General features: G+C 38.0%; 1 protein-coding gene across 8 annotated transcripts in view; it reads left to right on the top strand.

Moving 5' to 3' along the window:
- Nucleotides 1-27970, top strand: part of DMD (dystrophin) — a 2018590-nt gene that overhangs the window by 1212894 nt on the left and 777726 nt on the right. For all 8 annotated transcript variants that reach the window (XM_043570319.1, XM_043570321.1, XM_043570317.1 and 5 more), the window contains one exon: nt 26354-26501. In XM_043570319.1, coding sequence (XP_043426254.1) covers nt 26354-26501 — 148 coding nt within the window. The remainder of the gene's footprint in view (nt 1-26353; nt 26502-27970) is intronic.

The raw sequence follows: 27970 nt of genomic DNA, 5'->3' as shown, positions 1-27970 counted from the left end.
GCTCAGGCCATGATCTCATGGTCCATGAGTTCAAGCCCCACATTGGGCTCTGCACTAACAGCGTGGAGCCTGCTTGGGATTCTCTCTCTCCCTCTTTCTCTGCCCCTCCCCTGCACATGCTCTCTCTCTCTCTCTCAAAATATATAAATAAGCATTTTAAAAAAATAAATAAAAAATAAAATAAAATGGAAAACACCCTACATGTGTGAGCTGCTAATCAAATAATTTTTCACTTCCTATTATAATGGAGAATGTATAACTATCTCCTTGTTTTTAGTAGAAGGCCTTATCTCTTATTTCACAGGAAGCTGGCCCCCCATTGATTATTCTCTGACCCCCAAATGCACACAAGCCTAAGCGTATCCTCACCCTATCTCTCCTGTCTTCCTACCCCTGACCAAGTAAACATTTTTAGCTCCCAGATTAAAAAATAAATTACAAATATTCCTTTCATAATGTTCTCCACTGTACCTGTCAGAGTTCTTAGCTGTGAATAACAGAATCCAGCTCTGGTTCATATAAGCAGAAGTCAACTTTATAAGAGGGATAAAGACTTGCTCCCATTGCCAAGGAGTAGAGTAGAACACCAACTCAAAAATGGGAAGAAACCAAAGGAGAGGTTCAGTTTCAGGAACTCTACAGCCCAAGTCACACCTTGAGACTGCATGCTCTCATAGACCATACCAGCTCTGCAGACGGGGTGAAGAATCCAGTTGGTACTGAAAATAATTAGAAATGGTACCTTGGAGTTGTCACTCGTTCCAGATTCGCAAGCTGAACTTCCTCTATTTGATTCCATACTGGTCTTGGAATTCCCCTCACATATCCAGGGTATGCAGATTCTGAGCAACCAAAGGTGAGAAGGGTCTCTTGCTTCACTTTCCTAGTTATTATTCCCATTTAAATTCTTCTCTTCATAGTCACCAATGTTAAAATTGCATGTTCTCCATTATCTTATCTGGGTTGTTTGATTTTTTTTTTTGTCTTAGTCTCCACCAGTACTCTGGAAATACCTTTGCCAAGACCATCAGTGATCTCTTATAGTTAAAGCCACTGGACAGATCTCAGTCCTCGTGTAGGCCACCTGGCATTAACTGATCACTTTCTATCTTAGCACTTTGTCCTACCTTGCCTTCTGTGTCATTAATTTCATCTGATTTTATTCCTACATTTCTTCATAATTCCCTTTTTAATTGCATTCCTTTCACCTGACCCTTAAGTCCTGATGTTTCTAAGTGGCCTTTCCTCAACCTTATCTTCTTAATCTATATACTTTCCCTGGTTGTTACCCATGGCCACAGATGTTAGCTCTCCCTGTATCAATTAGAATCAAATCCAGAGGTGAACAAAAATAAATATAGTGCTTGAAATAAGATAGACATGGATCCATCTATCCTGTGTAAAAGTAATCAGCAACTAGGCAGGCTGGTACCGTTGCTCTATGATGTCAGAGACAAAGGTACCTTCTGTCTCAGAAATCTGCCGTCCCATGGTGAGGCCCTTATCTTCACGATCCAAGATGACTGTTCGCTCTCCAGATATCACATCTGCTTTTCAGGCTGCAGGCTTTTAGGGGACTACACAACACTCTTGGCTTACATCGTATTAGCCAGCATTGATTCTCATGACCACATTCTTTGAGCTGGGCAGCTAAACATTGGGTTTCTGTTATAGAGAAGAAGAGAAGAATGGATCATAGAGTATGCAGATGAGTAGTCTGTGGCATAATCACTTATTTTATGTTGGATCCTAAATGTAATGCTCACCTCAGTATGTGTTTCCAGATTACATCTACACATCTAGCCTCTAATCAGGCATTTCCTCTTCGATGTCTGGAAGCCACCTCAAAAATCACTATATCCAACACTGAATATATTCTGTTCTTTCAAGAATCTACTGTGAGTGCAGTCTCCATCTATGCACTTGCCCAAGCTAGACACTTGGAAGTTACAAGAGTTAATGTTAATAATGCTAAGTTTTGCGTGCTTATGCTACAGAATGGTCTTTAAGAGTTTTACAGAGGTTTCCCCCCTTAATCATCACAACTCAGCTTTAAAGATCTTTTGTGTTCATCCTCTCACCTGGCTGTGACATGGTAAGCAACGGATGGAAAGCGGTATTCTTAGGTCCATTTTACAAGTTATCAAGTTGCAGCTCAAAAAGATGAAGATTGTTGGCCAAGGCTAATCAAAGTTATGGAAAGATTAAGAACTAAATATCAGTGATTATGACCCCAAACCCATGCCTTTTCCATTATGATCATTGTTACCTAAGTAAACAAAACAATGGATAAGGATAGCAGGGACAAGACAAATGAATGAGTGTTCCCCACTACCTGGATTACCTCTCCCTCAGCCAATTAATGAGACCGGAGGCAGTATTTTCCCAGATTTGTGCTTCCTCCAGTATCTACAGATAATATTCTCTTTGATGTATTATGAATTTTTAATGAGGTATGATTTGGATAATTAGTAAAGAAGGAAGGCTAGAGAAGACTAAGGCAAAGTAGCTAAAGAGGCAGAGTTGGTCTGCAAAATAAAAAGGGTAAGAGAATCCTTGAATATGTATTTTGTTTGTGGCGTTTCAGAACTTGCAAGATTCTGAAGCAGTTGATAGAAATGAAAAGAAATGAAAATTCTAGAATTTCCTGTTGTTGAACATATTGTTGCCCATTATGAATCAAGAAATGTGAATTAAGATGAGAATTATTGTTCAGCAATCTTTTGTTGCTAGAGTTGGCTTTTGTGGATGTAGCTCAGTGGAGAATATAGGTCATATTTTTGTTAGGTTTACACGAGAGCGCCAAACTCTACCCTTATGAATCAATAGATGATTTTTTTTAATGATCAGAGCGTAACCATGACAAAAATAGCTTGTTTTCTGATATGTTTGGTATTTTCTTGCCAATTAACCTTTCTGCTGGACGGTGGAAACTAAGTAATTGGGGCTGGAGAGTGGCCAGTTACATAAACCTGCTAAAAAAATGCTGGGCAGTAATCCCCGATGCTCCTACTTGTGTTTATTTCCTTTGGAAGTAAATAGTACTTTTGTGTTTATATTTTTACTTTGCTTTTTTGTTTGGCAAGATACTTACCTAAACTATATGAGCCTCATTTTACTCATTAGAAAAATAAGAAGATAGTGCATATCTTGTAGAATTGCTACAATGGTAAGTGATAATGTAAATAAATTGAGTATTCCTGTGCCTGACATTTGCATAGGGCTTAGAAATCCGTTTCTGGGAAAAGGACTTCTGGGATAGTGGAGTAGCTCAACACATCTACTTCCCGAAACAACAGTAAAACTGGACAAAACATTTCATGATTCTGGAGATCAAAGGCATACTCATAATTGGAAAGCTATTATTTATGGAAAACTTTGAAACTTTGAAACAGAACAGTGGAAATCTGTGGTGTTTTTGTCTAGCTGTTTCCACTCCACGCTCCCAGCTTGGTCAGCATAGTTGTTACATCGAGGTAGTATAACACATGAAAGCCAGCAGCTTCGCTGCCCAAGGGGCTGGCTTTATGTGAAGCCAAACATATAAAACCCCATGCCCAGAAGCACAGGGACAGTAGACACGTAGGTGGCAAATGAATGAGCCATCTAGCGACTTAGCTGTCCTAAAGTGGCCATCTTGATTAGGGCAAACAATTGAATGGAAAACTAGCCAAACATTTAATTTTTCAGGGATTGATGAAAAATGAGACTGTCATAAAGGGCTGGACAATCTCCATATATCTGCTGAGCTTTGAATAACTGAACTTTGAATAAATTACCCAACCTACATACAGACCCAGTGACAAAAATTGGAACTTTTACTGACTCCAACTGTTTGAGTTCAACTCTTGACCTCAGTGCCTAATGACAACTAAGTTCTCCTGGTCTCCAGGAAGCTAGGCATATTTTTTTTCTAAACAGAGAAGGGATGTCTGCAGTCACACACTAGGGGGAAACATTCCACAGATATTGCCTAGGTAAGTTATTAAAACCCTAATAACAACAACACTGATGTGGAGGGGAATCTGGAGCTCCTTCAATATATTAAAATGTTGAATTTTTCTAGAAAAATAGTGGTACATGCAAAGAAACGGGGAATTATGTATTATACTTGGGGAGAAAAAGCAAGCAATAGAAATTGTCTCTGAGTTGGTCCAGATGTTAGACTTATCAGATAGAGACTTCAAAGCTCCTATTATGAATACTTTTAGGAACTTAAAGAAAATCGTGTTTAAATAATGAAAGTATGATGACAAGGGCATAAATAGAGACTATCAACAGAGTTCCACATTATAAGAAAAATAAAATTCTGGGATTGAAAAGTACCATTTTAAAAAATTGGGGTACCTTAGTGGTTCAGTCAGTTAAGTGTCCGACTTGGGCTCAGGTGATATCTCACGGTTTATGAGCGTGAGCATCATGTCAGGCTCTGCACTGACAGCTCAGAGCCTGCTTCAGATTCTTGGTCTCCCTCTCCCTCTGCCTCTCTGTCTGTCTTTCTCTCAAAAATAAATACATAAACAATAAGCAAACAAATCCATCCAAAATGGCTCAAGAGGAAATTCAAGATGGGAGAAGAAAGAATCTGTAAACTTGAAGATAAATAGAAATTGTCCAATCTGCAGAACAAAGTGAAAAAAGAGTGGGAAAAAAATGACCAGAAACTCAGAACGGTAAGAAAACACCAAGTGTATCCATGTAGATCCCAGAAAGAAAAGAAGGATAGAGGAGCAGAAAAATTATTTGGAGATGTTAATGGTCATACTTTTCGTAAATGCAGTGAAGTTGAACAAACCCCAAACAAAATAGACTCAAAGGACAAATGCTCAGAGACATCAGGGTCATGCTATTAAAATACAACCACGAATGTAAAAATCTTGAAAACAGTCAAAGAAAAATGACTCCTTCCATACAGGAAGCATGACTTGATTAGCAGATAACTTCTTAATATTAACAATGAATCCCAGAGTCAGTGTGTTGATCTAGTCAAAGCGCCGAAAGAAAAAAAAAAAAAAAAACTGTCAACCAAGAATTTTAGATAAAGTAGAACCGTTGTTTAGAAATGAAAATGAATAAAGACCTTCTCAAAAAATCAGGATATTTCTTTCTCGTTGTCCTGACTCACGAGAAAAAAAAATGAAAGGAACTCCTTCAGGCTGAAAGCAGTGATATTATTCAGTAACTCAAATGTACGTGAACAAATGAAAAGCAACAGAATTAGTAAATATGCATGGAAATATAAAAGACTGTACAAACATAGATGTATATAGGCTTTTCTTTCAGGCATATTTTTGCATAAAACAATTTTATTGCCGTATTTTTGTGTCATTATGTATAGATACGATGAACATGATGACAGCACAAAGGAGGAGGAAAAATGGAGCTTATCAGAGCAAAGTTTCTATACTTTACCAGAATTAGTTGTTTTTCTGGCTTTATTGAGGTTTGCTTGACAAATTGTGCATATTTAAGATGCAAAATGTGATATTTTCTTACAAGTATACCTCGTGTACTCGTTAGGACAATCAAGCTAATTAACATATCTGTCACCTCCTGTAGGTACCATTTGTCTATGTGTGGTGAAAACACTTAACATCTACTCTTAGCAAATTTTGAGTTTGGAATACATTATTATTAACTATGGTTATCATGCTGTACATTAGATCCCCCAGACCTACTCATCTTATTACTGAAACTTTATACGCAGTTACCACCATCTCCCCATTTCCCTCACCCGCCGCCCTTGACAACCATCATTCTTCTCCCTGTTTCTCTGAATTTGACGTTCTTTCAGATTCTACATACAAATGAGATCATACGATATTTGTCTTCCTGTGTCTGACTTATTTCGCTTACCACAGTGTCCTAAGTACATTCACAGTAGCACAAATGGAAGAATTTCTCTCAAGGGTGAATAATATTCCATTGTGTGTGTGTGTGTGTGTGTGTGTGTGTGTGTGTGTGTGTGTGTATCATACTGTCTTTGTCCATTCATCCACTGATGAACGCTTAAGTTGCTTCTGTGTTTTGGTTACTGTGAATAATACTGCAGTGAATATGAGAGTGCAGATATTTCTTCAAGACAGTGATTTCATTTCCTTTGGATAAACACCCAGAAGTGGGATTACTGAATCATATGCTAGTTCTATTTTTAACCTTTTGAGGAACATCCATAGTGTTTTCCATAGTAAATGTACTAATTTATATTCCCTCCAACAGTGTACGAGAGTTCCCTTTTCTTCATATGCCTGCCAATATTTGTAATCTCTTGGTTTTTTTTTTTTTTGATGATAGCCAATCTAATGGGAGTAAGTTACATTAGTAGATCTGAAGTATACTATGATAAATAGAGATGTGTTTGTAAACTTTAGATCAACCCCTAGGAAATTAACCTTATGGTTTAAAAGTAAACAGAGGAATTAGATTTGTACACCAAAAATAACTATTTAACAAAAGAATGTGGTAAACACCTTGAGACATACAAAAAGATATGAGACGGGGTACCTGGGTGGCTCAGTTGATTAAATGTCCGACTTCAGCTCAGGTCATGATCTCACGGTTCATGGGTTCAAGCCTCGCATTGGACTTGGCTGACAGCTCGGGGCCTGGAGCCTGCTTCAGATTATGTGTTTCCCCCCACCCCTCTCTGCCCCTCCCCTGCTCATACCCTGCCTGTCTGTCTCTCTCTCTCTCTGAAACATAAATGAACATTAAAAAATTAAAAACAAAGACATGAGACAAATAAAAAAAGAGCAAAATAGCGATTTAAATAGAACTACACCAATAGCCACATTAAATGTGAAGATACTAAGCATTCCAATTAAGATATTTCATGCTGGATTTTTTAAAAGAACTAACTATATTCTGTCTAAAAAAAATGCTTCAGAGCCAAAGACACATACACTTTGAAAGTAAAAAAAAATGGAGAAAGATATATAGATAGTATCCATAAGAAAAATAAAATGGTGATACTAATGCCAGATAGACTTTAAGGTAAAACATGTTACTAGTGCTAAAAAAAAGGACATTTGTGATTACAAAATGGTCACTTCATCGGAAGACATAACCACAAACCCCACAATTTATGAGGCAGAAATTAACAGAATGCAAATGTGAAATAAACAATTAAACAACAATTATTAGAGATTTAATACCTCAGTCTCAATATTTGGTCAACCAATTGGACAGAAAATCAGCCATGATATAGAAGACCAACTCTATCAACTAACTTGATCTGACATTTACAGAATACTCCACCAAAGGACAGAATACATATTCTTTTCTGCATTTTAATTGAGGTATACTTAATATACAGTGTTATATTAGTTTCAGGTGTACAATAGAATGATTCAACAATTCTGTCCATTACTCAGTGCTCATCACGAGAAGTGTACTCTTAATCCCCTTTATCTATTTCATTCATCTCCCTAACCCACCTCCCCTCTGGCAACCACCAGTTTGGTTTTTATATTTAAGAGTCTACTTGTTTCAAAATACCTTTTCTTTGAAAGTGCCCATGGCATATTCTCAAGGATAGATCATATGGTAGGTCACAAAACAAATCGCAGTTAATTTTCAAGGATTGAATTCATTAAAATCATATTGTGTTAACATATCAGAATTAAGTTAGAATGTAACAACGGAAGGAAATCTGGGAGATACCAAACTATTTGGAAATTAAACAACATCTAAATAATCCGTGAATCAAAAGAGATATCACAAGGGGAATTAGAAAATATAAAAGCACATGTCAACATTTATGGTACATGGTTAAAACAGTGTTCATAGGAAAATTTAAAACTGTAAACACTTATGTTAGAAAAGGTTAAAATTCTCAAATCAGTAACTCAAGCTTTTACCTTAAGAAACTAGAAAAAAAATAGCAATCTAAATCCAAAGGAAATAATGATGACTAGAGCAGAAATCCATAAAATATAAAGAAGAATAGAGAGAATCAATGAAAATTAACATTAATGTTTGGAAAAATTTTGAAAATGGCAAAGCTTTAGTTAGATTGACCAAGAAAAAAAAAGAAGTCTAAAGTTACCAAAATTATCAAGGAAAGAGAGGACATCACTACCAACCCTACTGAAGCTAGGACTAGAAGGTAGTCCTATAAACAACTTTTTTTTTAAATTTTTTTTCAACGTTTATTTATTTTTGGGACAGAGAGAGACAGAGCATGAACCGGGGAGGGTCAGAGAGAGGGAGACACAGAATCGGAAACAGGCTCCAGGCTCTGAGCCATCAGCCCAGAGCCTGACGCGGGGCTCGAACTCACGGACCGTGAGATCATGACCTGGCTGAAGTCGGTCGCTTAACCGACTGCGCCACCCAGGCGCCCCTCCTATAAACAACTTTATACCACAATTTCTCCAAATTACACAAAATGGTAAAAATCCTAGAAAGATATAAATTACTAAAATAGATTCAAAAAAAGTAGAAAATCTGAATAGACCTAATACAAGTACAGAAACTAAATTAGTGATTGTAAATCTTCTGACAAAAGAAGCCTCATTAGAGATGATTTACTCATGAACTTTCAAAAAAAAATCTCTTTTAAATACCAATCTGTCACAAATCCTTTCGGACAAAAAGCAGAGGAGGGAACTTCCAATTCATTCTATAGCACCAGCATTACTCTGATCTAAACTATACAAAGATATTAAAATAAAAAAATTAATAGAACAACGTCCCTCATAAACATAAACACAAAATTTCTTAACAAAAATTTAGGAAACTGAATCCAGAGTATGTGAAAAAGATTACATACCATGTGAAGAGACTCCTGGGTGGCTCAGTTGGTTGAGTGCCTGACTCATGATTTCGGAGCAGGTCATGATCCCAGGCTCATGGGATCGAGCCATGTGCCAGGCTCCTTGTTGAGGCATGGAGCCTGCTTAAGATTCATTCTCCCTCTCTCTCCGTCTCTCGCTCTCTTGCTCTCTCGCTCTCTCGCTCTCGCTTTCTCTTTCTCTCTCTCCCTCTGCCTCTTTCCCACTCTCCCCCACTCAAGCATGCTTTCACTCTCTCTCTCTTTCTAAAAGAAAAGAAAAAAAGATTACACGCCATGTGACATTTATTCCAGGAATGCAAAGTTGGTTTAACATCAAAAATAATTATTGTAGCATACCATAAGGGCAAAAACCAAATGATCATGTAAATGGATGTAGAAAAAGCATTTGGTAAAACCTAACACCTAGTTATGCTACAAATTTTCAGGAAATAAGAAAGCTTCCTTAACACGGTAAAGGTCGTGTATGAAATACCAATGGCTAACTAACATCATTCATAGTGGTGAAAGGGTGAATATTTTCACCTTCAGGTCAAGAATAAGACAAAGATATCTACCTTTAATACGTCAACATTCAACACTGTACTGGAGTTGAAATCAAAGAAAGACGGAGGAAGGCAGGAAGGTGTAGCGATGGGACACCGAACTCTCTATGTTTACTAAAAGCCATTAAATTATACACCTACCATAGGTGAGCTTTATGGTATATAAATTTCTACTTGAGTAAACCTGAAAAAAGAAATGGTTGAGAATGAGAAAATAGAGAATCAACACATTTGGCAATAAACTCGTAATTGTTGAATCTTGATTACAGATAATCCGAGCTCATCATGCTACTCTACTTTCGTGTATGCTTGAACTTTCTCAAAATGTTTTTAAAAAACCTCTGCCTGCATGTCCCTTGTTCTCCAGCGCAATTTAGGCATGATTCTTTTTGCTTCTCTCTTTGAGAGTGTAATCTAGTTTTCCCCTAATAAGTGTGTAACACAAGTGTCATATATGTAATAGTTGCTGCCTCTTGGCCTTTCTATTTCTACTCACGTTTGCATTATACTTTGCTTTTTGAGTCATACACTGACGAAATGACGTGGCATTTGCTTAGAAACCATTCACTGTCTCTAGAGAATACAACACTCTCCTATATTCAGCAGGAAAGTGATGTCAGTCAGCTCCCAGTGAAGAGAAAGAACCTATCCTCAGTCTTCATGAACCTACAAATAATTGTTTTCAGTGTTATGTCAGTCTGCCGTCTGTCCTAAAAACAGATCTAAGAACAAGGAAACATATTTTAGTTCGCAGTGTATTGACTCTGTCATAGGTGACTAAGTCTATTTAAAAAAAAAATCTTTAGAGTTCTCATTTGGATTCTACTATTTTTAAAGGTGTGCTTAGGTTAATTTAAACAGTCTACTTTATGGGTCAAAGCTAATCTTAAACTCTCTACTAGGTAGACTTACTAAGTTCCTCTGTACCCTATACAAAATATTTAATGAGTTTAATCATTGATGGGGAAGGTAGAATAAATAATGCACCAATGAATTTTATTCGTGATCAAATTTCCATACCCGGAGGTAATTCAGCAAAAGTTATATTTACACAGACTATTTAACTGCGTACTTTTATTGTATATACCTAATGACAAATACGTTGTTCTAAAAATAAGTAGAAACATGCCATACCTCTACTTAGAAACCTTTAGTGGTTCTCTTGTACCACAGAAGGAATGTTTTAACCTCTGCAGGCATGTGGGGCTTGCAGAACAAGACCCAAACCTACCTTTCTAGTACTTTGTCTCACCACTCCCCTTCCACATTCCTTCACTATGAAAACGTGAACTAGGCCACGCGCTTTTACACCACTGTGCCTTTGTCAATGCTGACCCTCTTTCTACAATGCCTTCCCCCTTCTTCATCTAATGAGCATATTTTCTGGGCTCCTGGGAAGTCATTCCTCCCTTTGAGTTCCTAGGACCCTTAGTAGACAGTTTCCCATTGAATGTAACATAAAATTCAAACTCTTTCCGTGACCTCCTGGCCCCTGCTCCTCCCTCTGGCCTGATCTTCCGCTCTCCACCTTGCTCACCGCATTTCATTTGCGGTGACCTACTTTCAGTTCCTCTGAATCTCTCTGTATGTACCGCCTGAAGGATGTTGATTTCTCTGCGTGGAAGCTATTCCCCTACACTTCATCTAGGCATATTTACACCTATTTCATGGTTAAGCTTCAATGTCAGTGACTCACAGGGGCTCATTTTTAAAACGACCACACCGTCCTCAGTCCACCGTTCTCCTTAGGAAAAGGTGACATTCCAACCTACCGTTTGCAAGTACATTCACTCTTTGACCACGTACCTACATATAAGAAACCAAGAGTTCAGTTAAGTCCTGTGGAAAAATTCGAAATGTTAAGGGTATTGGAGGAGGATTCTTCTTTTCTCTGGTTTGCCAGCATTTTCAACAATGTCTCTCTGTTCGACCATGTTTGAAACTAAAACTGAGAAATGTTTATATCATTTATTTATTCACCAAAATTTATAATAGCTCATTCCATGTTAATATAGGTAACCTATGTTTTGTGATTAATAACCATTTTCTACAACAACAAAGAGTGTGAGAAGAGTGACATTGTTTTACATTTCTGAATAGTTTTTAGTTTAGTTTAGCTTTAGTTTTTACCTTAAGAGAGCTGATGATTCTGGGGCACCTGGGTGGCTCAGTCGGTTAAGCATCCAACTCTTGATTTCTGCTCAGGTCACGATCTCATGGTTTGTGAGTTCAAGCCCCAAGCTTGGTTCTGCACTGGCAGCGTAGAGCCTGCTTGGAATTCTCTATCTCGCCCTCTCTCTTCCCCTCCCCAGCTCACTTTCTCTCTCTCTCTCTCAAAATAAATAAATACACATTACATTTTTTTTAAAAGATAGCTAATTCTGATATCCGCTTCTACATTGTGTTTCCATATCACTTATAGCCTCTGGAAAACTCATAAGAGAAAGGAAGAGAAAAAGGGAAAATGGTATAGTATTATTATCAAAATAGTTTTGACCTCAAAGGCCCCCCAAAAGTATCTCAAGGACCCAGAGGTTCCCAGACTGCACTTCAGGAACTGCTATTTGAGGGAATAAAACTATTTTTGTACCTCCTATGGCTATATTCTTTTAAAGTGTAATAAGAACTTACCTGGAGTTGTGGGAAGATTTTAAATAAATCAAATGGAAATACCCTTTACCTTTTTTTCTCCAGGATGAAAGCGGTGAGATAAATATGTCCTTTTCCTCTGTATAAGGAAGTTTGGTCTTCCTTGTCTATCTAATGTATTTTGGTGGGGGTGAAAATTACAAGTACCCTGAGGAATTCAAATACAGGCACCGTAATAAAAATCACCATAAAATCCACAGAAAAAGACTGACTGACAAAGAAAGGATGTAAAATGATAGACGTGATAAAGTTGGTTTGAGATTAGGAAGAAAGAAAAAAATAATGAAAGAAATTCAAATAACGTGAAAGCAACGAATAGGAAAAAGAGGAAGAGGCCCAGATCTTTCTGTTTTTCCATGTTTGATTCCAAGCTAATTAAACATAGCTTCTCATACTGAGAAACTTTAGTAAATTTAAACAGCATAAATATATGTAATTAGATATAATGTCTAGTTTTCCTTTTAGCCATCCTCTTGTTATGGACCATGAAATACTACTTGTGTAAAATGTTCCTAATGATTTCAAAGGGTGAAGGAGCATTTTAATAGCCATGCACATTTTCATGAACACACACATAATGGGACTAAAAAGGTAATAGCAGTTTGCTTATATCAGATTTCTCATACCTTTAATTCCCTAGTATGTATCTAAGAAATGGATTTAGTATCTAGCAGATATCAGCAAACTTCTGTACAATGCCAAGTAGTGAATGCCTTTGGCTTTGTGAGCTGTCCAGTCTCTGTTACAACTACTCAGCTCTGCCACTGTAGTGTGAACACAGTCATAGACGATACACGAATGAATGAACGTGGCTATGTTCCAATAAAACTTTATTTTCAAACACAGGGACGCCGGGTGGTTCAGTTGGTTAAGCCTCTGACTCTTGGTTTCCTCTCGGGTCATGATCTCACGGTTCAAGAGTTCAGACCCCACATAGGGCTCTACACTGGCAATGCGGAGCCTGCTTGGGATTTTCTCTCTCTCCCTCTCTCTGCCCCTCCCCCACTCACGCTGCGTCTCGCTCTCTTTCTCTCTCAAAATAAATAAATAAACTTTATCAAAAAGAACTTTATTTTCAAAAACAGGTGGTGGGCAGGCTTTAGCTGATTGGGCCATAGTTTAGAAACCCCAAGAATACAGCTTTCACCGATTTAATTTAATTTTGCACAGAACTTGTCTTCCGTAACACATACTTTATTTTTCATGGAGATTCTCCGAAGAATAATGCAAATAATGTTACTATTCTCAAATCCACATTTATGATGCAATCATTCTGAGATACTGAATTTAAGATTGGAACAAATACTACGTACCAGGTACTGAGAATAGAGTGTGATTGCGGTATAGTGCCTGTCCTTATGGTGCTCGTAATACATTGACAGACATAGGAAATTACAACATACCCTATGATGGAAACGGGATGAAGACCTATGGGACTGTATAACAGGGCCCATAGTTAGACTTGATTGGGATGGGAGTGATAATTAATGAAGAAAAGCTTCCTAGAGAACGTGATGGCTAACGTGAGATTGGAAGGATAACTAGAAGCCACCCAGATGAAGACATGGGGAAGTGAATCCCAGACAGAAGGAGCAAGAGTACGCTAAGGCCAGACTTGAACACAGTACTGGATTTCAAGGAAGCGTAGGTTCAGTGGATTCTGGAACGTAAAGAAAGACGAAGAGAAGTAAGTAGGGATCACGTCCTAAAGAGCTTTTTGATCCCTGTTAAAGCAGCTGGATTTTACCCCATTAACCCTAGGGAGTTACTGAAAGTGTGAGAGTATAATCAGAGACATAGTTGGAGAAAGATGATTCCTTCGGAATGTCAAGAACGGATACGAAGACGGCAACGAGGGAGGCAGAACCCAATTACGATATAGCCTCAGTAATCCAGACAGAGAGGCTAGAAGAAGGAGTCATTGGCAGGGAGAAAGGAGCGCAGTGGGCAAATTCGAGAGAGCTGTCTTGCATGGAATTGTGAGAACACATTTATTGATACACTCTGGGAGTCAGAGAGAGGAAAGAATCAAGGATGCCTCAGATGTCTAGCCTGAGAGACTAGGAGCTGGCAGATACATCCGTGGAGGCTGACAGAGAAGCTGCCTTGGGAGGGAAGATGATGGTATGTGGGAAGAGAAGAACCTGGCGGTGACTGAAAGCAGAAAAAGTGAGGCCATTCACTTTTCACTGCATCTTCCACCGCATGGCAATGGCTTTGTTACAGGCTTTGCTAATGAATTATGTCACTCTGCCTCTGACAGATGGAGGGCCAAAATATCCTCAGCGTTCTTCTAAATCAATTCCAGCACCTGTGTAGACAGCCTACAACAAAAATACAGAAATTCTGAGATTCAGTTAGTCCATTGGACCTATTCAAGTAGGATTGGAGAACAGAGTTCTATCTGGCACCCCCCAAAAAGATTATTTTATTATTTCTTTTTATCTAAGAACTGAGTTTGATGGGGAATATGAATTATGACAGGCCTGGGATTCTCAGTAGAATCTATTTAGATGTAACTGTTTGGTCTTATCTCCCTCCTACTCTCCCCCTCTCTCATTCCATTGCAAATGTATTTTTTTTTTCACTTCTTTGTTGTTCTGGGAATATTCTTTTTTTTTTTTTCTTCAACGTTTTTTATTTATTTTTGGGACAGAGAGAGACACAGCATGAACGGGGGAGGGGCAGAGAGAGAGGGAGACACAGAATCGGAAACAGGCTCCAGGCTCCGAGCCATCAGCCCAGAGCCCGACGCGGGGCTCGAACTCACAGACCGCGAGATCGTGACCTGGCTGAAGTCGGACGCTTAACCGACTGCGCCACCCAGGCGCCCCATGTTCTGGGAATATTCTGATCACATTCCTGCCTCAGGACCTTTGTATTTCTTTTCTTTTTTCTTTTCTTTTCTTTTCTTTTCTTTTCTTTTCTTTTCTTTTTTCTTTTCTTCTCTTTTTTCTCAGAGTGCTCTCCCCCCATTATTTGCATGGCTTACTCCCTCACTTTTTTATTATTTAATTCAAGCTGCTACTTGAAAAAGAAGCTCCTTATTTCAGTGGCTTAACACAGTGCAAACGTGTCACTCATGCAAAATTCACCAAGTTATTTTTGATCAGCACATAGCGCCCTTCCAAATTGTGAATCCAAGACCCAAGCTACATTGCTTTTGTGGCTCTGAGATGGTTAACATGTGGCTTTAGAAGGAGGAATAATGAAGAATATCACATGTGTAGGGGTTAAGTTCTGAGCCGGCCCTGGAATCAGTGCACATCAATTTTGCTCACATTCCGTTGGTAGCATTCAGTTATGTAGCCATACCCAGTGGCAAGGGAGGATGCAAATGACAGCTCGCTTTGTGGTGAAGAGAGGGGGGGATCAGATTTTTTGATGAGCAGATTGCCATTCTCTACCATGATGATTTTACTCAAATAACTCTTTTCAATGAAGATTTCTCTGATCAATAGAACATTGTAAAACCACCCTCCAAATTAATTGGTATTCCTTTTCTTCCAGGCTTCATTTTTTTTTTTTTTCCCGCTCTGGAGCCCTTAACACTCTGTCACAATCTACACGTTTCAGTGTAGCTTGTTGATTGTCTGTCTCCCCCTAATAGAATATAAGCTCTACGAGGGCAAAAATTATTGCCTGCATTCATTGCCATATCACTGGACACTAATAGCCTTCAATAAATATTTGTTGCGCTGTAATCATACGTCTTCTTCACCTAGAATTAGTCTTATGTGGCGACACTTTTACTCATAGATTGGCATTTTGACTCTAATTGTGTTTCCCCCACAAAATGTGTCAAAGAGATTTGTCAGTAGAGAGAAATAGAGCTGTCAACTGGTTCATCACAAAGCTCAATTTCAAATAGTCCTTCTGTGCACTCATGCATGCTTTATAAACACTTTTTTGCATGTAAGTGTGTTGGCTTAAGCAAAATTCTTAGCTAGAAATAACAGTTCACTATCCAGATTCACCTTGTTTTTTAACTCTTTATTTTCTCTACCATTTCTTAAATGCTCTTAGTAAAGCCCTAGACTAAAACGGGTGCTTCTTTTTTAAAAAAAATTTTTAATGTTTATTTATTTTTGACAGAGAGAGAGACAGAGTATGAGCGGGGGAGGGGCAGAGAGAGAGGGAGACACAGAATCCGAAGCAGGCTCCAGGCTCCGAGCTGTCAGCGCAGAGCCTGACGCAGGGCTTGAACCCACAGACTGAGAGATCATGACCTGAACCGAAGTCGGACGCCCAACCAACTGAGCCACCCAGGCGCCCCTAAAACGGGTGTTTCTGGGAACAAATTATAGCCATACAACCAACTCTGAAGTGTTCACTGTCCTGATTTACGGATGAAGAAACTGAGGCCCATAGAAATGTAAGTAACTTCCCCAAGTTCACACCCTCAATTAATAACTTGAAAGGCCTCGATTTGGTCTTTTCCTTTCAGTAACTCACCACTAAGCTTCATGATATCCCTCTTCATTCTCTTATTATTTTCCTTACTATAGAGAAATAAAAGACTGAGAATCTTTGATGTGTTATCTCTCTCAGGAGCACTACTCTTTAATAAAGCACAAACTGTGGACAAAATGAATAAATGTCTAATTGTGTAACTCAAGCACTAACCAGGTACAAGGGGCACGTCAATTTAAAAATAGTTGATGCTTTGGGGCACCTGGGTGGCTCAGTCAGTTAAGTGTTCGACTCTTTGATTTCAGCTCAGGTCATGATCTCCTGGTTTGTGGGTTCGAGCCCCACATTGGGTTTTGTGCTGAGAGCACACAGAGCCTGCTTGGAATTCTCTCCCTCTGCCTTCTCTGCCCCTCCCCCACTTGGATGTATAATTTCTCCCTCTCTCTCTCTCTCTCTCTCTCTCTGAAAATAAATAAGTAAACTTTAAAAATTAAAAAACTAGTTTATGCTTTGGTTCTGATTCTGACAACGTCCCATAGAGGGTGTGACCTGGGGAAGTTAACATGTGTGGCTAAATATGAATTTTTTTTTTTTTTTTGCCTTAAGGAAGACCTTATATTCCTTTGAATGTTGGTGAAATTTCTCAGGCTTCAAGATACGCATTTTATTTTGCTCAGAACAACAACGTGCTGTCTGGGAGAGACCTTCATTTAATATCAATTGAGTCGCTTGATGGAAAAAAACAGGAAAAATTTAGTTAATGGAAGTCATGATTAGCTTTGTTGGGATGACATCACAGTTGTAAGAGTTGTATGTCATTGTAAACAAGGTCTGAAAAGATGATTTTTAAAGCAACTCAGTAAGTGCTTACATTGTGTTCCTCATGGACATATGGCACAGAAAAGAGAAAAACTGTCTTTACATAACATACAACTGTCTGGTGTGAATGTGTGCTTATGGCTTGGAATAAAATTTCCAGTAGAATGTTCAACATGGACTCAACATTGCTGTACCTCAGGCCACGTGGGTAGAGGTGAAAATGACTGTGACTAGAAAACTGAATGAGATGACTCAAACCGTGGGGCGCCTGGTGGCTCAGTCGGTTAAGCATCCGACCTCACCTCAGGTCGTGATCTCACCGCTGGTGAGTTCAAGCCCCACGTCGCGCGCCGTGTTCACAGCTCGGAGCCTGGAGCCTGCTTCCAGTTCTGTGTCTCCCTCTCTCTTTGCCCCTCCCCTGCTCGTGCTCTGTCTCTCTCTGTCTCTCTCTCTCTGTCAAAAATAAATAAACATCAAAAAATTAAAAAGAAAAAAGTGCATCCGCCAAGGTGATGATTCCCATGTTGAACACGCACGTGAGGAAGGCATACACAATTACTGTATCAACTGTGAATGGGAAAATGTGTTCTTTCTAATATGGTATATAATTTACAGTTAATATGCACAATCAAATTAACTATGCAGTGTATATGGACAGGTGTTGATTCTGTCCACATCTTCTGAAATTTCTGTGTTCTAGTTCGCCCAAAACTTAGAGAAGTACTTCTTATTTGGAAGACGGGAGAGATGAGTATACCAAAAAAAAAAAAAAAAAAAAAAATTCAAATGGGAAAATATCTAGCACTTGGCCTAAAACACTTGGTCGAGCCTCTCTTTCTAAAATCATGCCATGTAGGGGCACCTGGGTGGCTCAATCAGTTAAGCATGTGAGTTGATTTCGATGCAGGTCATGATCTCACAGTGGGTGAGTTCAAGTCCCGCATCTGGCTGGCAGCTCGAGGACCAGCTTGAGATTCTCGCTCTCCCCCCTCTCTGTGCCCCTCCCTTCTTCTCTAATTAAATACATACAAAAATAAATAAAACTTCAAAATCGTGCCATGATTTGGCACTCTTCCTCTTACCATAACCGCAGCTCCAGAGAACGTGTTCATTAAGAGTTAATGTGAAATTCATTGAATTTAACAGGACATCCATAACTCTTCCTTTCTGATTATGCAGATTTCTCCCCATCATGATATGTGCTTCCTTCAATTGCATTAAGAGCATTTGTAATGTAAATGGCAACAGAGCCAATATTTCAAACAGAAGCCATTCTTTAAAAAAAAAAAAAAGCTAAATGTATTGAAATGCCTCTAAAAGTAAAATATTTAGCACTTAATTGCAGATGGGTAATGTTAAATATCCCATTCATTATTATTACTACCACATGCCTGAGTAAATCCTACCATAAGCATTAAGCGAGTAGGTAAACAAAGAAATAACACTTCATGTGATGAATGCCAATATAAAGCACGTTTAAACTGTTGTGTCAAGAGACAAGCCTGGAAATGCTAACTGCGTTCCTTTGCTCTTCTGCAATCATCTGAATACATAAATTCAAATTGCAGCTTTTAAAACTTCAAATCGAGGCTTTTGAAATTTCAGAAAACACATGCGCTTGAAAAAGCAGATTATAACAAGGTCCTGGTGGGATTTGGGCACCATCTTTTTTGTATTTCAAAGGATAAAAAACAAACCTATACAAGAAATGACTACCAAATGTTTTCATATTTAAAAAAGATGCTATACTTTTTAAAAAATTAAATCATCAGGAAAGTTTTCCACACACACTGTGTGAAGAGAGAGATTAGGGCAACTAGTTTCGCCAAAACTTTTACTTTTTCAGTGATGATTTATTCTATCTGAAGTCCTGAAGAATTTTCTAGATTAGTATACAGTTACTATCCATAAGATCATATGCAAGTCACTGCCTTTCAAACTGATGCTGAAAGTTAATTAGAAAGCATACTTAATTATTTATAACGCATGGATGAGTCCCCGATACACTCCAAATGCCCTGTAAATATAGAAAATTTATCGGATTTGTACTGAAAAGATAGTAATTCTTCAGAAAATAATTTATTGATTTAATGGAATCCCTATCACAATCCCCGGTGAGATTTATTTTGATATTTGACCAAATGATGCTCATATTACAGAAGTTGGAATAGCTAAGTGCTTGATGTAGCGCATTACTGTCAAAAAATCTCCAGTAGATCAGTAAACAGAACCTCATTACATATAAAACACAAAACAAAATGAGGCAATCACCACAAATCAATAGAAAATAAATTGTGCTCGGAGAAAAATATATCAATTTCTGAAAAACCCTTCAAGGTCAGAAACTTAGCTATATAAGTTGAAGATGGATTAAGTTTGTACCCTTTGAAATGAAAGTATAATGTCCTAGAATACTATAAAGGTGAATATTTAAGCAACTAGAGGATATTCATAATTTTCACGGTAGTGTCAGTGAAAAAGATAACAAAGAACATGACAACATTTTATTTAGAAACAAACAAAACTATTAAATTTCACAAGGTAAAAAGGAAGCTAGAAAAATCGTCTCGGTACGTATTTTTCTGACTTTTTATTTTTTATCAAAGCGGATAATGTGAAAAGAGCTTCACCAAATAAAACACTGAGGAAAAATGGGCAACAGACACAGCAGACCATTGATAGCAGAAGCAAATGACAAATACACACCAATACACAAATGTTTTTCAACTTTTCTAGTAATAAAAAAAAATGCGTGGCAAACTATTTTTCTTCTTTCAAGCATATAAATCATCATGCACTACAGCAGTAGACATGTGTTGAGACAAGTATTTTATAACTGTTGGTGGAAGTGGATGAGAGTTCTTATTGCCAGCATGGCGAAGAAATTTAGCAACCTGTATCTAAATCCTTAGTATTCTAATTGTTAACTTTTCTTCCTTATTCGAAGCAAATTAGCAGATCTGTAAGCCCAAATGCATAAACAAATGTATTTGCTATAGGGTTATTTATTATAATGAAAAAGTGGAACCAAACTAAATGCCTACTAATGAAAGAATGGTGAAATACGGTGTACCTACTTATGGGTTATTGCTCAGATCTTAAAAATCAATTTTTCAAAGAATAATGAATGACCTAAGGAAATACAGTCGAATATTCAAGTTGGAAAATAGGTATACAGTGTTTATAGAGTTTAACACCAATTAAATATATAAATCCCAATTATCATGAATAAGCACATTTTCCCTCATTTCCTTGGCTGGATATTCTTCAAAAGAAAAAAAAAAAATACACAAGTAATTAATTTGAGATGTGTTTGAAGCAGAAGTTGGGGATAGTTGCTTTTAGAATTTTTTTCAAGGTTTAAGGCACTTTTGATGGGGGGTGCGGGTATTCCTTTTTCTTCCTCTTCAATGTTTGTTTGTTGAGTCTGGGATTTGTTTCTCTCCCCGATAGGGTCAATTTCTAGGTGAGGGCTGAGAAAAGCTTTACCCATCCGTCTAGGTTTTACATATGTAAACTGATTTTAGCAAGGTTTTAGGGAACTAAAATGAGGAGGAAAATGGTGGAAGTAAGGTTGCTGCTCTCAGTATTTGGGACACTACGCACTATGACGGAGCCAGATACTGAAGGAGACAAAGACTTGCAAAAGAAAAAAGAAGCAAAAAGAACAATAAGGTAGACTCACAAACACCCTTGAGACCTAGACCCCAGTATTGGAACCACCTTAGAACTTGTAGATGAATAAAGGATGTCTCTAATGGAATTTTTCCTTTTAAGAATTGCTTCTCAGTCCAGAGTCTGTGGAAAAATGGTTCTATTCACATTCTAAAGCTGCCAGCAGTTGACAGGAGCCCTTTCACCCTAGGGGTTAGTAAGAAGTCTCACCAGCGCTATGACTACCACGGATGATTTCAACCTCCTCTACATGCTTTGCCCCAGTCCACGCCAGAGAACTTACGTGGGATGAGATAGCTTTGTAGGGAGTATGCTTTTTCTCACAAGGCTCAGTTTCGTCTCTTCTCCCCTTTCATTTCCCTAAAGTCAAAGGGAGGGGCTTGGAGATCATCCCTGAAAACAAGTATGTGGAATGCAAGCAGGGAAGACCATGTTGTTTTTCAGCTGCGTATTTGGTGAGCTGAAGAGCTCCTTCCCAAGTCCGTGTAGCTTTTCGAGCGGCCAGCAGAATACGCTAGGCGCTCCTTTGGCTTTTCCACATCACAGCTGGGCAAGCGGAGGAGGAGCAGGAGCCACAGGTTGGCCATCCGCAAGAAAGGAATGAGTGGCTGTGAAATGGACGTTTTCCTTTAATTTTGCAATTTAAATAAGCAGGAGGGAGAGTTGCTAATCTCTAATCTGAAAATGAAGGAAAAAATGGGCTCAGAAGGTGCCAAACGTGAAGTGTAAATTATTAGTGCAAAAGTTAGTTGACCATGTTTTATCCACCAACCCGTTGCTGGGGATTCTGAAGTCTATATTTCCAGCTCTTTGAGCTCCAGGTCTCTTATTTTCTCTACTAGTAATTTCCCCTAAATATCTGATGCAATGAAATGCACTCTCATCTGGAGTAAATATTGTCCACTCGGCTAGATAAGGTGGAAGTACTCAGAGACCAGATGTCATGGTCAAATGAAGAGCATAGACTCTGGACCCAGATGACCCAGGACTGAATGCTCGATTGACCGCTTACTAGCTGTATGAGTTTGGGCAAAATACTAAGCCCAGTTTTCTTTCATCTGCAAATGAGAAAAGATGAGTACCGTGTCCTCGTAGTAATGTGGGGACTTGGCACTTGATTCAGGGCTACCACGCAGTAATTGCTCACTAATTCCTAGCCACACATACCAGTCTGTCTCCTTTCAAGTCCTGCTGAAGCACCTTCTCCGTTTTACATGTATCCTGTCTTACCCTTTTGTCTTATTACGTCTTGACGATTTGAACCTTCATGACTTCATCCCTGACCTCTTATGATAGTCTCATACTTGATTCATCAGTCTCTTGTCATACAACCCTTAGGCACACCCATTCTCCATAGTGTAGTCACAGTGAGCCTTGGATCAAATAAATCTTGCCCTACTCAAAACCGTTAAGTGGTTGAGCACCTACAAATTGAAACAAAACATTCTAGGTGCTTCATAACTCAACATCTACTCACCTCACCAACTTCATCTCCTGACCCTTCCTGTATAAATCTTGATTACTTTGCTAACAGATAACGTTAGCGTAAGGCTTTAACATAGACACCCTTACTTTTCATGTACAAGAGGGGCCAACACATTTGTCATTGGCAAAAACTTGCGTAATCGAACATTAAGTCCCGTGGAAAGTAAAGCCAAATCTTATTGACTCTGTTCATGGAAAATGAGCTCAATCATCAGGCAGGTAATGCCGATAATAATATCCACTCACAATTATAAACTAAAGATACCAGTAAACGGTCATTGTGTTACGAATTTTTAAAAAAATTCTGGACCTTTCAGCAACCTGGTAGCAAGTGAAAGAACCCAAGTCATTATGTCAAGTGCTGGGAGGCTGTGCATATGAATTAAATTTCATCCGTTCTAACCTGCACATTTTATCCCATTAAAATCAGTGAATCCAGGATGGGTTTTACAGTCTCTGCTTGCCAGGACGCATATGGTTCTGAAGAAAGTCCAGGAAACAGTAGTGGAACCCTCTTAAGAAATGATATGTTGGCAACACTCTTGCCACCACAGAGGATGCCAGGGTGTAGGTAAAGATAGAGGCCAATTATCCTGAAGGGAAAAGTGATATAAAGGAGAGGCAAGTTCTAAATACGACAGAGTTTTAGGACTACCTCACTAATTTTTCACGTATGTTTTACTTTTTATGTGTATGACAAAAAATATACAGAAATCTAAAAGAACAATGTCTTAATCGGAAAAGCTTCTAAATGATAAGGGTCATCGTTGAATCAGTACCATGCCTTTTCCAGCTTGTGCCTGGCAGACCTTAGGATGATATTATATGACCTGCAAGTGAAGGTGTCTTCAGTTGCGTGACATACTCTAGTACACATTGGCAAGTAAAGTAGATGGTGTTTCAGAATGTCTTACAAAGAATGGGAAAGATTCTTCTCTTTAAACTTTTTCTAGAAATAAATTCCAGTTACTTAGGGGAAACTGGGTGGCCCAGTCAGTGAAACGTCCAACTCTTGAATTCAACTGGAGTATGATCCCAGCATGGTGGGACGGAGCCCACGTGGGGCTCTGTAATGAGTAGGGAGCCTGCCTAAGATATTCTCTCTCTCTCTCAAATAAAATAAACAAATTCCAGTTAACATATAGTGTATTATTAGTTTCAGGTGTAGAATATAGTGATTCGACACTTCCATACATCACCCCGGGGCTCATCGCAACAGGTGCACGTTTTAATCCCCATCACCTATCACTATTATGAAGAATGGGAAAGATTCTTTTCAAAGAGGAACACATTTAAAATGAAAAAGCATGATAGCAGAATTCATTCATTAATGCAACAGTTACTGATTTGGTATCTGTTTTCTGCCATCCATTGTTCCAGGAGCAAGAATTATAACAATAAATAAAAATCTTGGCTGTCAGGAAGCTTCATTTCATGTGATAGACATCATATAAAATAACACAAGTATAGTGTTTGTTCCTTTCAAGAACTAGGAATTTGGTAGGAGAGGTGTCGTTTTCTTTAGGGTCATCAGGAAAGACCTGCAGGAGATGATGGTTGAGGGAAGGACATTGAAGGCAGAAAAATACAGCAAGTACGAAGAGTCAGAAGCAGGGACCCATGTAATGTACTTGAGGAGCACAGCAAGGAAGCTAGAGGGCTTCAAGAAGGATAAGAGAAATACAGAGTAGTTGGAAATGAAGTCTGAGAAGTAAGGAGATTAAGGATAGGCAGATTTCCTAGATCAGTGCTGGTCAATAGAAAAATAAGGTGAGGGGCGCCTAGGTGGCTGAGTCAGTTAAGCGTCCGACTTTGGCTCAGGTCATGGTCTCATGATTTGTGGGTTCGAGCCCCCCTATTGGGCTCTCTGTTGCCAGCACAGAACCTGCTTCAGATCCTCTCTCTCTCTCTCTCTCTCTCTCTCTCTCTCTCTGCCCCTCCCCTGCTTGCTCACTCTCTCAAAAAATAAATAAATATTTTTTTTAAAAAAAGGAGTTGAGCTGCTTATGTAATTTAAACTTGTATAGCTGCTACATGTTTTTAAAAGGAAGTAGGGACAGATGAAATGAATATATCTTATTTAATCCAATATATTAAAAATATTACTTCAACCTGTACATGATATAGAAAGTAAGGAGCTGTTTTCCCTTCTTTAAAAAAATGTTTCAAATACTTTGATTTTTTACAGCAGTTGTAGGTGCTCAGCAAAGTTGAATAGAAGGTACAGCGATCACTTTGATATCTGGTGTATATTTTACACTTAAAGCACATCTCAGTTCCCCTTACCTCATTTCAGGTGCTCAGTAGCCACAGGGAAGGTGTCTACCATTTTGAACGGTACAGATCTAGACCCTCATAGAACACTGTACGGACTTTGGCTTTGCTGTGAACAAATTGGGAAGCAAGAGAAGAGTTTTGACTGCGACAGTGACATGACATGACTTGGGTGTCCGTAAGATCCCATATTATGACTTGGGTTTTCATGAGATCTGCTTTTTTGAGATGAGACAGAGAAGAGAGTGTCCCCTCACATGCCCCAGAACAGAATTTGAACAAGCTCCCAACCTAGAGCAAAACTGAGTAGAGACAAGCATACATTCAAAAGTGGACCTGGTTTGGGAAGTAGTGTAAGAGTAGTTCTCTCAACACCCTGTCTTTGCACAGGCTGTAAATAAGATAGGCTGTGTCTTATTCCGACCCATGGGAATCTCTTGTTTCCTCTCATGGACTGAGATCATCAGGGCAAGCTATGCAACATATCTTTCTTTAATCCTAATGCCCAGTAGCCTTGCTGGAAGTTAGTAAGCCCTCAATAAATATTTGTTAAATTGAAACAAAAACAATAGCTAAACATCCCCCAAATGGAAACATTCCAACTATCCACCAACAAAGATATGTATTTAGATAGTTCAATACTCTGCAGCCAGGAGAATAAACAAATTAAGCTCTATGCCACGTGGTTGATTATTGTAAACATTATGTTGAGTGAAAGAGACAAGACACAAAAGAGGATATAGCATATCATTCCATATACTCAGTGTTCAGTATAGACAACATAATCGAAGTTGACAGGATACTGGTTATACTTGGAAAAAATGCCTGCAAGGGACAAGAGGGGCCCCTGGGCTTCTGATGACATTCTATTTTTCTGGTTATTTGTATACTTTTAAAAAATATTTTGAGCTATCCAGTCATATGTGTACTTCTATATATATGTATATATAGAAGTGTATATATACATATACATATATATATATATATATATTTATGTTTTACTTCAATTAAAAGCTTACATACAGGAGATATATCTCTCAAAAGTTATTTGAGGTGCAGACCATTTTGTTCAACGGTGTTACTATTCAACATGTAAGGATAAACTTATGGCCAATAAATGAATAACATGTTTTAACTCAGTTTTCTTCTTTCCTCCAAAAAAGATGGTGAATCATAATTTGGAAAACATTTTAACATGCAATAACTTAGTGTTGTTTTTTTTATTCCCTTGTTTTTATTTTTAACCCTGCAATTTACCAGAAAGGTGTATTTTATTTAAGCACGTTAAAACATGCAACTTTATATTATGTAGTTGTTCTAAATAATATACAGTACAGAGAACAGCCCCTCAGAACTAAGAATTATTCAACCCTAAATGTCAGTAGTGCTGACGTTGAGAAACACTAATTTCATGACATAATATTGTGGGAATTTTAAAATTAGAATTTTTTCTTCACCAGTTTTCATCTCTTATATTTTAGAGATTTTTAAGAGATTAAAATTGCTTTGTTCAAAGTAAATGAATTTCGTTTAAAAATGTGTATTGCTAACATCTTTTCATTTGTTTCTTTCCTTGAAAGTGTTACCATGGTTTTTGTTTGTTTGTTTGTTTGTTTGTTTCTGAGTTTCCTTTAAAAAAAAAAGAAAGAAAAGTTTGAGAAATACTTTGTTTATACCAGTTTTATTCTTATTTCTCCAGGCTAGAGGAACAAAAGAATATCTTGTCAGAATTTCAAAGGGATGTAAATGAATTTGTTTTATGGTTGGAAGAAGCAGACAACGTTGCTAATATTCCACTTGAACCTGGGAATGAGCAGCAGCTAAAACAAAAACTTGAACAAGTCAAGGTAATTTTGTTTTCTAAAAACCTCCAAGGACTACTTGTATAAAGAGTATAGGAGTCTATTTTTTAATATATTTAATCATTGATTTCCTGCCCATTACGTTATTGATAGGTCATCCGTAAATTTTCTCAAAGCTTTATTTTGTTGTAACCCAGTGTTTCCCAATGAGTATATTTAAAAAAAAAAAAAAATCTGTGTGCGTGTGTGTGTGTGTGTGTGTGTGTGTGTGTGTGTGTAAAATATGGCAGTATTTTGCAAACTAACTTGAAATGAACTTTGCACATATTGGAGAATTCTGCAACTCCAAATTATTTCAAAAACTGGAGAGACTCTAGAAATGAATCCTATTTCTTAGGAAAGATCATAATTGCCAAATCAATCTCACTATTTCAGCCTCTAATTAGAGGTGTTCGATTCGCCTGAAACAATGTTTGTTTTGTCTGGGGCTGGTTGGGAGCGCGTGGTGTTGGTGCACATTCTATACTGGTTGAATAGGCATCCAGCTTATTCAAGTGGCTTTTCATGCCTTCCTACTGTGATGTCTGCTTAGTACTGATTACCCCAGCTGGCTGACTGACATGCGCTGATTGTGCAGTTCGATTAACTTCCATGGTTTTAGTCTCAGGAAAGAAACTTATTTGGATCTGTTTTGCTGTAATTCTTGAAGGGAAGGTGAAAGGGAAAGGGAAATTAACATTTAATCATCCTCTATTATGTGCTAAGTATTAGATGTACTTACATCTGCTATTTTATTTAATCTTCATATAAAACTTTCAAAACGGTTGCTGTTATTCTCATTTTACAAGGTCAGACAATCAAAGGGAAATGAAATTGCTCTTTTATCAATGATTCAGTTGGTTTGTACATGCAAATTAGACTCCAATGTCAACCACTTATTTCTGTGAAACAAGAAATTTGTACCTGAAGAGAGGATAAAGTATAAAAATAAAATTAATGTTAAATTCGGTGAACAGATACTGAGTCCCTACTATCTATCAGATATCAGGAAAAAAAAAAAGAAAAAGAAAACAAGTTTTGGATCTGTAGTTCACCTGAAGGTGAGGATGTCATAGGAAAATGAACTCAGTCTTGTTCTTGAAAATCAATCTTTCCTGCATGTATTGAGTGTTATATATAGCAATATAATTGATAACTCATTTAAGAGACATGTTTAGTGGGATTTACTTATTAATAAATAGGCATTGATTTTCTTTTCTCCTTAGACAATCTAGATCAGCAGTGTCCAATAGAACTTTCTGTAATGATGGTAATGCTCTATATTATCCACTGCAGTAACCACAAGCTGCGCGTGCCTTTTGAGTACTTGAAAGGTAGTATGACTGAGGAACTAAGTTTTTAATATTATTGAAATTTAATTAATTTAAATTCAAATAGCCTCATGTAGGTAATGATACTATTTTGGACACTGCAGCTCTAGGTGGCACGAATAAATAAAGAAAACCATGGCAGTT

Source organism: Prionailurus bengalensis, chromosome X (assembly GCF_016509475.1).
Source record: "Prionailurus bengalensis isolate Pbe53 chromosome X, Fcat_Pben_1.1_paternal_pri, whole genome shotgun sequence".
In the NCBI taxonomy this organism is placed as follows: Eukaryota; Metazoa; Chordata; class Mammalia; order Carnivora; family Felidae; genus Prionailurus; species Prionailurus bengalensis.
Note: the sequence above shows the minus strand (reverse complement) of the source record. Positions and strands in the feature narration are given on the sequence as shown.